Raw genomic sequence first — 14871 nt, 5'->3', positions numbered from 1 at the left:
CACCTCCATGCTTGCCATGTCTGTGTGCTCCTGTACACACACACACACACACACACACACACACACACACGCACGCACGCACGCACGCACGCACGCACGCACGCATGGTAATGAGGGTACATGTGTAGCACGGCACTCATGAAGATGAGAAGATCATTTCTGAGAGTCAACCCTAGTGCTCTACCTTACTGAGATAGGGTCTTTCTTGATCTTTCTACTGTTATGCTGTCCCTATCTGGTCCAGAAGCTTCCATTTCACCGTGGAAATGCTGTGGTTTGAGATGCTATCTGTGGGGGCTAGAGAGATGGCTCGGTAGTTAAGGGCACTGGCTTCTCTTCCAGAGGACCTGAGTTTAATTCCCAGCAACCCCATGGTGGCTCACAACCATCTATAATGAGATCTGGTGCCTGTATACATAATAAATAAATCTTAAAACAATATATATATTGAAATATAAGTTTCAAGGGCTTAGTGGTAGAGCATAAATATGCCTAGCATATATGAGGCCCTGGTTTAAAACATCAAAATGATACAGTCATACAAATCAATGTTTTCCCTCTATGTATACTGGGGATCAAATGATGGACCTTTGACATGCTAGCAGTATATTTGACTATTGATCATTTATATTCATTCATTCATTCATTTATGTGTTTACTTATTTTTAGGTTCTCATTATGTCACTTTGGCTGGCTTGTAGAGCAGGCTGGTCTAAAACTCACAGAGGTCAGCTTCTGTCTCTACCTTTAGTGCTGAGTGCTGGCATTAAAGGCATGCACCATCATGCCCAGTTACTGTACTAATTTTTTTTCCATTAATTTATGTTTACGTGTGGGGGTGTTTTGTCTGTATGCATGTCTGTGCACACCAGAAGAGGGTGTCAGAGCTCTTGGAACTGGAGTTACAGACAGTTGTGAGCCACCATTTGGGTGTCAGGAATTGAACCTGGGTCCTCTGGAAGAGCAGTAAGTGCTCTTAACCACTGAGCTATCTCTCCAGTCCCCTACATTCTTTTTGAGACAGGATGTGGTGGTCTGAAAGAAAATGGCCCCCAAAGGGAGTGGCACTATTAGGAGGTGTATCTTTGTTGAGTAGGCGTGGCCCTGCTGGAGGAAGCCTGTCACTAAGAGTGGGCTTTGAGGTCTTCTATGCTTGAGCTACTCCCAGTGAGAGAGGCTATTTCTGTTGATCTGAGTCAAGATGTAGGGTTCTCAGCTCCTTCTCCATCATCATGTCTGCCTACAAACCACCATGTCCTATCATGATGATAATGGACTAAACCTCTGAAACTGTAAGCCACCCCAATTCAATGTTTTCCTTTATAAGAGTTGCTGTGAGCCAGGCGGTGGTGGCGCACGCCTTTAATCCCAGCACTCAGGAGGCAGAGGCAGGAGGATCTCTGTGAGTTCGAGGCCAGCCTGGTCTCCAAAGCGAGTTCTAGGAAAGGCGCAAAGCTACACAGAGAAATCCTGTCTCAAAAAAATCAAAAAGAGTTGCTGTAGTCATGGTGTCTCTTCACAGAAATAGAAACCGTAACTAAGACAGAAGCTGGTACCAGGGACTGGGATACTGCTGTGATAGGCCTGACCATGTGTTTGTTTTTGGAGGAATTTGGACTTGGTACTCTGCCGGCTTACTGAGCCTTTCCAGTCAGAGCATGGAAGACAGTGGAGCTGAGAATGATTTGAACTGTGGGGCTCAAGAGGTTTCAGAGGAGAATGTCAACTGTGGCCGGCAGATCTGTTCTTGTGATATTTTGGGGGAAAAATGTACTATTTTGTCTGAAAAGTCTGCCTGAGGCTAATATGAAGAGGAAATCTCCAAACAGTCTAGTAGATTCTATTGTGTGGTTATCAGGGGTAACTCTAATGAAGATTTATAATGAAAAGGAGCAAGCTGAGTAAATAATGGTGCGGCGTTGGTGGTATAGTGGTGAGCACAGCTGCCTTCCAAGCTGAGCAAAAATAAAAATAAAAATGTACAGATTGAGAAAAGGGGCACCAGGAAGTGGCACAGAGCTAAATCCCCTGTTCAGGGAGATAAGGAGATAAATAGATTAAGAAATGGAATAAGCCACCGCCACTTGTCTTTAGTCCCAGAGCTCGGGAGGAAGAGGCAGGCGATCTCTGTGAGTTCGGGGCCAGCTTGGGCTACAGAGTGAGTTCCAGGAAAGGCAAAAAGCTACAGAGAGAAACTCTGTCTCGAAAAATGAAAACAAGCAAACAAACAAATAAATAAAAAATGGAATAAAGGGAGTGGTGATCTCAGGGAAAGAGCCTACCCAACTAAGTTTCCAACCCGTGAAAAGGAATTAAAGAAAAGCTTACAACTTGATGTGGTGGTGAACACCTTTAATCTCAGCACTCAAGGCAGAGGCTGGCAGATCTCTGAGTTTAGACTAGCCTGGTCTACAGAGCAAGTTCACAGACAGCTAAGCTTAGACAGTGAAAGTAACAATCAAAACCAGAAAAGCCAGTGAAGATGTAATTGAACAAGGGATAGTGAGGCATATTCCAGGCCCAGAAATACAAGCCATATTCCAACTCCAGAGAGCAGAACTTGGCCGCTTCGGCCATGTAGTTGTGGCTTTAGAATTAATGGGCTATGGAATTTGCCTCTGAATCTAAGGAAAGCCGATAAGGCCAGGCTTATGTCAGGGGTATCCCTGAATGGAGGCCTAGAGAGGCCATTTCATGAAGCTATGAAGGTAAAGCCTGGATTGCCTTGGAGACCCCAACATGTTAGAGATGCCAGAGGCATGGGATACCTGCCAAGGAGAGCTGCTAACAGGGAGTGGAACCAGCCCAAGAGAAAGAAGTGTGTTGCAGTCAACAAAGCTAAACAGAGTTGGAGATATGAAGAGCGTTTTGATATTAGACATAGAGATGCAGAGTTGGAGTTTGCCCAGATGGTTTTGAGTCTTGCTTTGATCCAGTATTTCCTCACTATGTTCCCTTCCCTATGTTTTAGAATGGTAATGTATTTCCTGTGCCTATTATATGTTGGAAATAGGTGATCTGTTTTTATTTTTATTTTTTAGGGTATTATAGTTAAGAGATTGCATGAATCTCAGAAGAGACTTTGAACTTTTAAACATTGTTGAAACTGTGATAGACTATGGGGACTTCTGAAGTTGGACTGAATGCATTTTTGCATTATTACATGACTACATTGTTATGATATGGTGCTCGGGAGACCTTGGTGGATTGGGCCAAGATACCCCAGTGAGTGAGGGGGACACGCCATGCAGACGTGGTGGTGGCAGGCTGCTACGTGGACTGGTAGAAAGTCACTCACACCATGCAGACACATGTCCACATGGAAAGTTTACTTTTGAGGGGAGGGGAGAGGGAATGGAGGGAAGGGGGATGGAAAAAGGAGAGAGCGAGAGTGTGGAGTTGCACACCTGTGGGAATAGAGAAAAGAGAGGGGGAGGGGGGCCCTCTCTTGAAGTGGGTTTTCCTTCAGGACGCAGGGCGGGTCCCCAAGGGGCAGGCCAGAATGTCCACATGCATGCCTTTGGGGTCCAGCAAGTTGCATGTGGTAGTTTGAAAGAAAATGGCCCCCAAAGGGAGTGGCACTATTAGGGCATGTCAATTTGTTGGAGTAGGTGTGGCCTTGATGGAGAAGTGTGTCACTGAGCGACTGGGCTTTGAGGTCTCATATATGCTCAAGTCACACCCAGTGAGACCACCCACTTCCTGTTGCCTGCAAGATGTAGGACTCTCAGCTCCTTCTCTAGTACCATGTCTGCCTGCACGGCACCATGTCCCACCATGATGACAATGGACTGAAGCTCTGAAACTGTAAGCCGCCACCTCAATTAAACGTTTTCCTTTCTATGTGTTGACATGGCCATGTTGTCTCCTGACAGCAATAGAAACCCTAACTAAGACACTGTCACTATGATAAAGCATCAGGACCAGAAACAACTGGGCAGAAAAGGGCTTATTTGGCTTACAGGCTACAGTAGTCCATCATCAGGGGAAGCCATGGAGGAATGCTGCTCACTGGCTTGTTCCCCATGGCTCTCTCACTCATCCTGCTTTCTTATACAAGTCAGGACCACCTGCCCAGGGGTGGCACCGCCCCAATTAAATGCTTTCCTTTATGAGAGTTGTTGTGGTCATGGTGTTTCTTCATAGCAATAGAAACCCTAACTAAGACACAGGGTTTTTCTGGGCAGCCCTGGCTGTCATGGAATGTGCTCTGTAGACCAGGATGGTCTTGAACTCAGAAATCTGCCTGCCTCTGCCTCCCAAGTGCTGGGACTAGAGGCTGCATCACCACCACCTGGCCTCCCTATATTCTTTTTTTAAAGATTTTTATTTTATTATGTATACAGTGTTCTGCCTGCAGGTCAGAAGAGGGCACCAGATCTCATTATAGATGATTGTGAGCCACCATGTAGTTGCTGGTAATTGACCTCAGGACCTCTGGAAGAGCAGCCAGTGCTCTTAACCTCTGAGCCATCTCTCCAGCCCCCCTATATTAATTCTTAATGGATAGTATTATACAGTAATTGGTCTAAGAGCTATAGTAATAATTATGCAGTGATAAATAATAGTATGAGATGTTTAAAATATCCGTAACAAAAAATGCAAACATTTTTGAATATTGGTAATGAAGTCATGGATATTGCTAATTTTTTTTTTCCTTTTCTTTTAGTGAGGATCTCACTGGCCCTGATCTCAATATAGCCAAGGATTGCTTTGAACTCCTCTTTTTCTGCCTCAATTACCCCAGTCCTGGGATAACAGGCATGCACCACCATGCTTGGCTTAAGTTTCTCTTTAACACATACAGCTGGGTATGGTGCCACACACCTTTAATCTCAACATTTGGTGGCAGAGGCAGTTGGTTCTCTGAGTTTGAGGAAAGCCTGCTCTACATCGTGAATTCTAGGCATTCAGGGCTATACAGTGAGACCCTGTATAAAAACAAAAACAAAAGCATACACACCTTTGTCTATAGCTGAATTAAGACCTCATGTAGAAAACAGACCAATTTCATGAAGTTTAGCAATATTTTGTTGACAAGCAAATCATATAAAAACTTTTTAAAGTTATTTAAAAAGAACTCAATATTAAAAACCCTTTTTACCTCTCTCTATTGGACATTGGCTTCATCTGTAATTGTGGAGTCAATCTTGTTGGGGTATTGATGTTCTCACTGGGTTCTTCAGAGGGATGGCCTCTCTAAAAATTCATGTGGGTGAGAGCACAAGGAAAAAAAAAGAATAAATCGATATCACCTCTAAAATTGTAAAGCCAATGTTAAGATGCAACCCTGTGGTGACCTGAAGGGGACTGAGAGCAGTCGTGAGGGACACCCATGAGATCATGACTCACCCTTTTCTTCAGCTTGTGCTTAGACTTCCGTTTCTCTTTTGACCGTCCGGACTTTTTATGTGTACTCATAGGCTGGCTGCTTTTATGGCTAGTGAGTCCATTCATCCTTTGACTTTTGCCTCCAATGATTCCTCGACATTTCTCAAAACCACATTTACACAGTTGCTGTAAGGAAAGATAATTATTTTTAACCCTGTTCACATCTCTTTTATAAGTTCAAAGAGGATCCCTAAAGTTTTAAGCCTGAATCAAGGACTGTAAATGCAAATAAGCAAATGATCAACTGAAATATATTCTACTGGTCCATCCCTAGAATCTTAGCATTTGGTAGATGGAGGCAGGAAGATCTGGAGTGTACCCTACAACATAGCATATCTGAGGGAAGCCTGACTCAAATGAACCAAAAGGAAGGAAGAGGAAGAGAAGAGAAAAGGGAGGGAAGTGACTGATAATACCATTGAAGTATGATGCACACCTATAATCTTGGCACTCTACAGGTAAATCAGAACACCCAAGCGACAAATTAATTTGGGGATCAGCCTGGGATACCTTAGACCCTGTTACAAACCAATCCACCAACCAGCCAAAGCAAATATAAAACCTGGGCATAGTGGCACATGCTGTAATCCTAGCACTGGGAAGGTAGGAGGACTGCTTCGAGTTCAAAACCAGCCTGGTCTACACAGCAAGTTCTAGACTTGCCAGGGCTATAAAGCAAGACCCTATCTCAAAAAGTGAGACCAAAGCAAGACAAGACTGAAGAATACCAGCAGGTCACGTGGTCTTCAGAGTTCTGAGATAGTGAGATTCACATCTGAGAGAGTGGAGAGAAGTCTTCTTCTCTCAATGGCTCCCTCCTGAATTTAAATTCTTACCTGTTTTTCTACATTGAAGGAATGAAAGTTGTAATCATAGGTGAGCTCGGTCCCAGCTGGCACATCCTTAAGTGCATACAGTCCAATTCGGTACACTCCATTAACAGACCTATTTAGAAAATACCAAAATTAAAAGTTGGGATTTCTTACCACAAGTATACTTGGGAAGTACCCTACACTGCACTACAGCCTTGTCTTTTCTTTTATGTTCTTTTCCTTTTATTTCCTTTCCTTTTATTTTACCAGAGTCATCTGCCATCATGCCTTTAATTCCAGCACTCAGGAGTAGAGGCAAGCAGATCTGAGTTCTAGAACAGCCAAAGCTATGTATGAAACCCCTACCCAGTCCCCGTACCTAGAAAAAAAGAAGTATCACTGTATCCCCAGCTGGCCTGGAATTCACTCTGTAGACCAGGCTGGCCTCAAACACAAAGAGATAGATCTGCCAGTCTCTGCCTTGAGTGCCTAGATTAAAGATGCACAGGACCAAGCCCAGCTTATTATCATCATCATCATCATCATCTGGCATGGTGTCAGGTAGTAACTTATGTTGACCTCAAACTCACTAGGTAACCAAGAATGACCTTGAACTTTTGATCCTCCTGATTCCACCTTCTGGGTGCTACGATTACAGGCCCATGTTACCACACAGGATTTATGAGGTGTTAGTGATTGAACCCAGTCAGGTCTCTGTGCATGGTAAGCAGTCCCTCTTTCAGCTGAGCTATATTCCCAGCCCCTTATTTACATAGCCTCAAATTCATGCTGATCCATTCTCTTGCTTCAACCACCCCAGTGGTGAGATCACAAACAAACATCACCGAGTTTGGCCTTAGAGAGAGCATCTTCCCCGCCCCCCCTCAGCAAGATCTTTTTTGTAGCCCTAGCTTCCCTGAATTCTTTCAGTAGACAGGCTGGCCTTACCTCACAAATATCCTCCTGTCTTTGCCTCTTGAGTTCTAGGATAAAAGGTGAGTACCACCATGAACACTGAAGAGTTCACGCCAGACAAGGACTACACAGTGAGACACCATCTCAATCAATCAATCAATCAATCAGTCAAACAAACAAACAAACTCAACCAAGCACTGCCCCAAGAACAAAGAGTGGTAGCATTTGCTAATAATTTTATCATTCTGTGGCAAAGTATGATGCTCAGGAGTACAAAGCCACAGCCTTGGTTACATAGAAAGTTTGAGGTCACCCTGGGCTAAATGAGACCCTGCCTTGAAAAAATAAAAGAGAATTGCCTAGTACAGTTGAAGTTCTAGGTTCAATCCCTAGGAAACAAAACAAACCTACACCATACAAAACTAAAACAAAAAATCCAAACAAGCAAAAGCTTCCCTGTACTACCTGTATAATCTCTCAGAAAGCCCCTAAGTCAGTACCTAGCCCCAAAAGATCTGTATTTTTCTCATCTTTACCACTGTGTATTAGTTTTGTCTATTTTGCACTTCAAATACATGGAATCAGACAATATAATCTATACTTTAAAAAAAGATTTATTTATTTATTTATTTATTTTGGTTTTTCGAGACAGGGTTTCTCTGTGTAGCTTTGCGCCTCTCCTGGAACTCACTTGGTAGCCCAGGCTGGCCTCGAACTAACAGAGATCCGCCTGCCTCTGCCTCCCGAGTGCTGGGACTAAAGGCGTGCGCCACCACCGCAAGATTTATTTTTATTTTATGTGTATGAATGTTGTACCTGTATGTCTGTGTACCATGTGCATGCCTGGTGCCTGTGGAGGTCAGAGAAGAGACCAGATCCCCTGGAACTGGAGTTACAGATGGTTGTGAGCCACCATGTGGGTGTTAGGAATTGAACCGAGGTCCTCTGCAAGAGTAGCAAGTGCTCTTAAGCACTGTGTCAGCTCTCCAGCCTTTAAAAGTGTTAAACTGGCTGGACGGCGGTGGCGCACGCCTTTAATCCCAGCACTTGGGAGGCAGAGTCAGGCGGATCTCTGTGAGTTCGAGGCCAGCCTGGACTATCAGAGTTCCAGGAAAGGCGCAAAGCTACACAGAGAAACCCTGTCTCGAAAAACCAAAAAAAAAAGTTAAACTGATGTGTATGTGTATATCTCTGTGGGAGGGGTGTATGCCGTGTGTGTGTGTGTGTGTGTGTGTGTGTGTGTGTGTGTGTGTGTGTGTGTGTAGGTACCTGCAGAAGCCAGAACACAGCTTAAGATTCACAAGAGCTAGTGTCACAGCTAGTTCTAAGTTGCCCTACATGGGTACTAGAAACTGAACTCAGTTCACTTCAAGAGCAACAAGTACTCTTAATGGTTGAGTCATCTACTCAGCCTTTGTTTTTTGTTTTTTTTTTCCTTCTTCAATACAGGGTTTCTCTGTGGAGCCCTGGCTGTCCTGGAATGCGCTCTGTAGACCAGGCTAGCCTTGAATTCACAGAGATCCACCTGCCTCTGCCTCCCGAGTGCTGGGATTAAAAGTGTGCCCCACCACTGCCCGGCTGAGCCTTGTTCTTTCTGATTGTTTGATACAGGACCTCCCTGTGTAGCTATGGCTGGCTTCCTACACAGAGATCCACCTGCCTCTGTCTGGTTAAAAGTGCATGCCGCCATGCCCAGCAGTCTTCGTTTTGTTGTTTTGAGACAGAGTTTCTCTGTGTAGCTCTGGCTGTCCTGGAACTCGCTTTGTAGACCAGGCTGGCCTTGAACACAGAGATCAGCCTGCCTCTGGTGCAGATTGGGGGAATGGCCAACCAATGACTGGTCCAGCCTGAGGCCCCATGGCACAAGAATGAGCCTAGCCCTGACACTGCCTGGAGTGCCAGGACCCAGAGGCTGAAAGGCTCAGAGACCTAGGATAGAGCTAAAGACAACTGGAGAAAAAAAAATGTCAATGTAATGATGCCTAATGATATTCTGCTATACTCATAGATTCGTAACTACCCCAATTGTCACCAGAGAAGCTTCATCCATCAACTGGTGGAAACAGATGCAGAGACCCATAGTCAAACATTAGGCCAAGAAGACAGAAGGATTATAGGAGCCAGAGGGGTCAAGGACATCACAAGAAAACCCATAGAGACAACTAATCTGGGCTCACATGAGCTCACGGAGTCTGAAACAACCAGAGAGCCTGCATGGGACTGGCCTAGGCCTTCTGCATATATGTGAGAGTTGTGTAGTTTGGTCTTCTTGTGGGACTCCTAACAGTGGAAGCAGGGGCTGTCTCTAATGCTGTGGCTGGTTTTTTGGGAACCTTTTCCTCATATTGGGTGGCCTTGCCCAGCCTTAATTCGAGGGAGTTGCTTAGTCCTACTGCAACGTGATATGTCATGCTTTGTGGCCCCTTTCTGAACAGAAAAAGAAGAGTGGATTGGGGGAGGAGAGAGCGGAGGTTCGGGAGTGGGAATGAGAGGAGAGGAGGGAAACCTGCAGCTGCAGTCAGGATGTTAAAAAAAAAAGGCACGCATCACCACCGCCAGACCTAGTATTTTCTGGTTTTTTGGGATGAGGTCTTACTATGTAGTCCCAGGCTGGCCTGCAATTTGCTATCGTCCAGCCTTAGCTTCCTAAGTGCTCAGATTAAAAATGTGTGCCACCACACCCCCCTTTTAAAAATCGTATTGATCTTTTTCTGGGTGTGGCATGTAAATGTCATAGCCTATATGTGGAGATCAGAGGACAACTTGTGGGAGTCGTTCTGGTTTTTTTCCCCCACTATGCAGGCCTCCTGGATTAAATTCAGGTTTGGCAGCAAGCACCTTTATCCACTGAGCCTGTACCTTAGTATGTACACTCTTATACCCAGTCGCTTTGACCTAGGGTCACACCCAAGTGTATACATCAGTCTGTACCTTCAGACACTGTACACTTTTCCACATAGGGAAAAAACACACTTTATATACCTATTCTACTGCTGACAAATAGTTGACAGATTATAGTTACTAGTTAATATACAAATCTTTCAGGGCAGATGTGATGTTGCCTACCTGAACCTCAGCACCTTGGAGACTAAAGTAGAAGCATCTTGATTTTCAGATTAGCCTAAGATAAATAGCGAGACTCTTGCAAAAAGAAGAGAAAACACAAAAGTTTTATGTGTAGATTCTTGTACATGTCTTCCACCCCCCTTTAATTTACTCTTTCATTAGTTTAAATCCACAAGGGGTATAGCATCATTAATTCTGCATTCAATGGCCTCTGTGGGAAGGTTGTTTTATAATTTGGCAGGAACTACTGTTTCCATGGTTCCAAATTATCTTTTCCCTGATTCTTCTGCTGTTGTTTGATTGACAAACAAAAAGTCTGGAGTCACTGTGAATTTGAGGCTAGCTTGGTCCATATCTTAAGTTCCAGGACTTCAGGGATATGTCAAGAGACCTTGTCTCAAAAAAAAAAAAAAAAAAAAAAAAAAAAAAAAAAAAAGGCATGTGCTCTTTGTGGCTATTTTGGAAGTCCTGTTCTCAAGGTGTCAAGTCTGGTCAAAGAGCTAGACATGTCTTGAACACATCCAGTAATTTTTCAAGGATATATATATTTATTTTAATTATGTATACAGTGTTCTGCCTGCATGCCAGAAGAAGGTACCAGATAGAATTATAAGATGGTTGTGAGCCACCATGTGGTCACTGGGAATTGAACTCAGGACCTCTGGAAGAACAGCCAGTATTTTTAACCTCTGAGCCACCTCTCCAGCCCCTATTAAGGCCATACTCTTATACCAGGAATAGGATGGGGTTGCTGGGTTTTTAGTAGGCAATGATATGCTTTTAAGGAAGTTAGACAAATTCACATGTCACCAGCAGTTAAACATCATTCCTATTGCTCTATCCTTTTTTGTTAGACTGGTTCTTATTCTGTAGACCAGGATGGCTTGGAACTTACAGAGATTCATCCAACTCTGCCTCCTGAGTTCTGGGATTAAAGATATGTGCCACCTTGCTTGGCTTGCTTTTACACTATTTTGTGAACATTTTGTATTGTCAGTTCTTAATTGTAGACATTTTGGAGGGTACAGACTGATCTTCAAACGGTATCAAATCCATTAAATATTTTTTATTTAAGGTTTCATGAAGCCCAAGCTATTCTTAATCTGCAGACTCCTGATCTGTCTGTCTCCACCTCTTGAGTGTTGGAATGACAGGTATTTTTTTTTTTATCATGTCTAGCCTTTCTTTCTTTCCTTCTTTCCTTCCTTCCTTCCTTCCTTCCTTCCTTTCTTTCTTTCTTTCTAACAGTATTTATTCTTTCATTTTTTAAACAATGGCGAAGCCAGAGAGGGCTCAGTGATTAGGAGCACTTGCTGTTAGCCCATGGAATCTAAGTTCAGTTCCCAGCATGCAAGTCAGGCAGCTAGCTCAGGCATCGGACGCCCTTCTGAACTGAGAGCTTACACACACTCCAATGTGTAGACAAATAATACCTTTTCTTTTTTATTTCCCCTTAAGAGGTATTGTCTTCTTGGTTTTATAGCTTCTGAGTAAACACACAGTCCTTTCTCAGGTAAACACGTGCAAATATCTTCTTTGAGCACACACTACCTTTATTTATTATTTACTTCTCATTGTTTTGTGTGGATCTATGTGCAGGTGCTCACGTGTCACAAACCATATGTTGACACCAGGGGTCAGCCAGTGGAATCAGTTCTCCACACTCATCGTGTGTGTACCAGGGACCAAAGTCAGTTCTTAGGCTCGGCAATACTCACCTTTACGTGCTGATTTAGGCTTAAGTATTTGCTTGTGTGTGTGTGTGTGTGTGTGTGTGTGTGTGTGTGTGTGTGTGTGTGTGTGTACATGTGTGTGAAGTCCAGACGCTGACATCCTTTTGAAGTTGGAACTCACTGACCTAACCAGTGAGCCACGAGGCAGTAAGTAGCACCCCTCCATGGCCTCTGCATCAGCTCTTCCTCCAGGTCCCTGCCTGCCTGAGTTCCTGCCCTCACTGCTTCTGATGATGGACTGTTATATGGGACTGTGAATGAAATAAATCCTTCCTCCACAAGTTGCTTTTGGTCATGGTGTTTCATCACAGCAACAGGAGCCCTAACTAGGACAAGGGGTGAGATCAAACTTAGGGTTGTCTTAGTGTACAGATAGTACTGATAACTTAGTAACAGATAAGTACTGTTACTGAGGATGATTAGAAATAAATCCATCCCTAGCTGGGTGGTGGTGACGCATGCCTTTAAACCCAGCACGTGAGAGGCAGAGGAGGGCGGATCTCTGTGAGTTCGAGGCCAGCCTGGTCTGCAAAGCCAGTTCCAGGAAAGGCACAAAGCTACACAGAGAAACCCTGTCTCGAGAAAAAAAAAAAAAAAAAAAAAGAAAGAAAGAAATCCATCCCACTCTTGAATATTTGAGACAGTCTTACTACACAGGCCAATCTGGCCTCAGAATCATGGTGGTCCTTCTGTCTCAAAGTCTGATTATAGATGTGTGTCATCATGCTTGGCTTCAGAAATATTAATTTATCAAGCTGAAAAAAAATCAATTTGAAAAAAGCATGGTCAATCCTTTTTGAGGTATCTGTACCTACCATCTGAACCTACTGTAAGTCCGAGAAAATAACCTGTGCTATCTTTCTGGAAACTTACAGTCACATGTGGCTTAGGATTGAAAAGGAATTGAAAAACTACCCTTACTGAAGAGCAGCACTGTCATGAACCAGGTGAAAGTCTATCAAACTCTGCCTGGAATCTCTATCTGCTTACTGTTTTAACTAGGAACCTTTATATTAAGGCTTGAAATTTGGTAAGACAAGTCCTCACATTTTTTTCATTAGCTTATCACTGCTTTCCTCTGTATTTGCCCTGTATTCTATGTGACTTACCATTTTGTAATTTTAAGACAGGGTCTCATTCAGATGAGTCTGGCTTTAAACTTTTTTAAAAAAATTAATTTTATTTTTTTATGTGTATGGGTGTTTTGCTGCATGTATAGCTGTGCACCACATGCATGTCTGCTGTCTGCAGAAGTCGGAAGCAGGTGTCAGATCCCTTGGGACTAGAGTTACAGATAACTGTGATACACCACATGGATGCTGGGACTCAAACCCCAGTCATCTGGAAGAGCAGCCAATACTCTTAAGCACTGAGCCGTCTCTTCAGCCCCATGGCTTTCAACTCTCAAGCCCTGTCTCTTCTTGTCAGTGCTGGGATTAAAGGCATGTACTACCAGGCTCAAAGAGTTACATATATGTTAACAATGGGCTTGTCAATTTCCATAGTTGATTCATATTTGAATTTTAGGTCAACTTGACAGCATTGACATTAAAATTCTTTTATTATTAAAAAGCATTTATTTTGCCGAGTGGTAATGGCGCACACCTTTAGTCCTAGCACTTGAGAGGCAGAGGTAGGTGGATTTACATGAGTGAGGCCCTGCTTAAAGGCCTACAGATCTACAGAGTTCCACGACAGCCAGGGCTATTACACAGAAAAACTCTGTCTTGAAACCACCTCCCACCCCCCCCCCAAAAAAAAGCATTTATTTTGTTTTTAATTGTGTCTGTGTCTGTCTGTAAGGGGGGGGTAGGTATACAGGGGGAGGCCAGAGGTGTCAGACACCCTGAGATGGAGTTACTGGCAGATGTGAGTTGTCTAGTATGGGTTCTGGGAACTGAGCTATATGCATTCTTAACCACTGAGCTGTATCTCTCCAGCCCCTATTATCATTTTGAAAAGTATGGACTGCTTAATGAATCTGTATGACATCTTTAAGCAGGGCCTCACTAATCTTCCTTTATTCCAATTTTAGTATGTGTGCTGCTAAAATGCATACCATTATTCTTTATTATATTATTTAAATGTGTGGGGTGTATGTGTACATGCTACAGTGTGTATGGAGGTCAGAGAGCAACTTTCAGGAGCGGGCTCTCACCTTCTCATGTAGGAGAAATTAAACTAAGGATGTTTGGCATGATGGCAAATGCCTTTATACACTGAGCCACCTCACCAGCCCTATTTATTACTAAAAACATTGTGTTTTGCATACATGTACATGTTTGTGTGAGTGTGTAACGGTACTCTCCTGCCATTGTTCTCTCCTCCCTCCTGACTAGACTCCTGGAATGTACAGGATCTCTCGCTGAAAGCAGTGCTCACTGACTGGCTACGCTGGCTGGCGAAGAAGCTTTAGGGGATCTGCCTGTCCCCACTTATCTCACGCTAGGGTCACAAACCATGTACCACCATGCCTGGCTTTTGACATGGGTGCTGGGGCTGTGGCAACAGGTTCTCATGTCTGTGCACTATGCACTGTAACTAATGTTAGTTCCTTAGTGCCCCTCCCCTTTTTGAGACAGTATATAACCCAAGCTGGTCTCAAAATTTGCAGTGGAAGAGTAGGTACGAAGATTGATTCCTAGCCCTTGAATAAGACACATCTGTTCACAAAGTTTTGTCTAGTGAATCTTACCACAAAGGTCTAACTTTCTTTAAGGTTGATTTTTAGGTATTAAGGATTCTTATTTTCCTAGTACTTTATATGTATGACTGTTTTGCCTGCTTGTATGTATATGTGTGCCATACAGGTGCCTGGTGCTCACTAAGGTCAGAAAAAGGGGTTGGATCCCCTGGGACTAGAGTTAAAGACCATTGTGAGCTGCTACATGGGTACTGAACCAGGGTCCTCTGGAAGAACAGCTAGTGCTCTTAGCAACTGCTGATCCAACTCT

At 43.7% G+C, this 14871-nt stretch overlaps 1 protein-coding gene across 5 annotated transcripts in view; it reads right to left on the bottom strand.

Moving 5' to 3' along the window:
* Ash1l (ASH1 like histone lysine methyltransferase) overlaps positions 1–14871 on the bottom strand; it is a 161635-nt gene that overhangs the window by 31054 nt on the left and 115710 nt on the right. For all 5 annotated transcript variants that reach the window (XM_052731543.1, XM_052731545.1, XM_052731542.1 and 2 more), the window contains 3 exons: positions 6228–6336; positions 5353–5517; positions 5105–5199 (listed from right to left, as the gene is read on the bottom strand). In XM_052731543.1, the coding sequence (XP_052587503.1) occupies positions 5105–5199; positions 5353–5517; positions 6228–6336 (369 nt within the window). The remainder of the gene's footprint in view (positions 1–5104; positions 5200–5352; positions 5518–6227; positions 6337–14871) is intronic.

Source organism: Peromyscus californicus, unplaced genomic scaffold, assembly GCF_007827085.1.
Source record: "Peromyscus californicus insignis strain IS unplaced genomic scaffold, ASM782708v3 Scaffold_9__1_contigs__length_137607984, whole genome shotgun sequence".
Classification (NCBI taxonomy): domain Eukaryota; kingdom Metazoa; phylum Chordata; class Mammalia; order Rodentia; family Cricetidae; genus Peromyscus; species Peromyscus californicus.
This window is presented reverse-complemented; position numbering and strand designations above follow the sequence as displayed.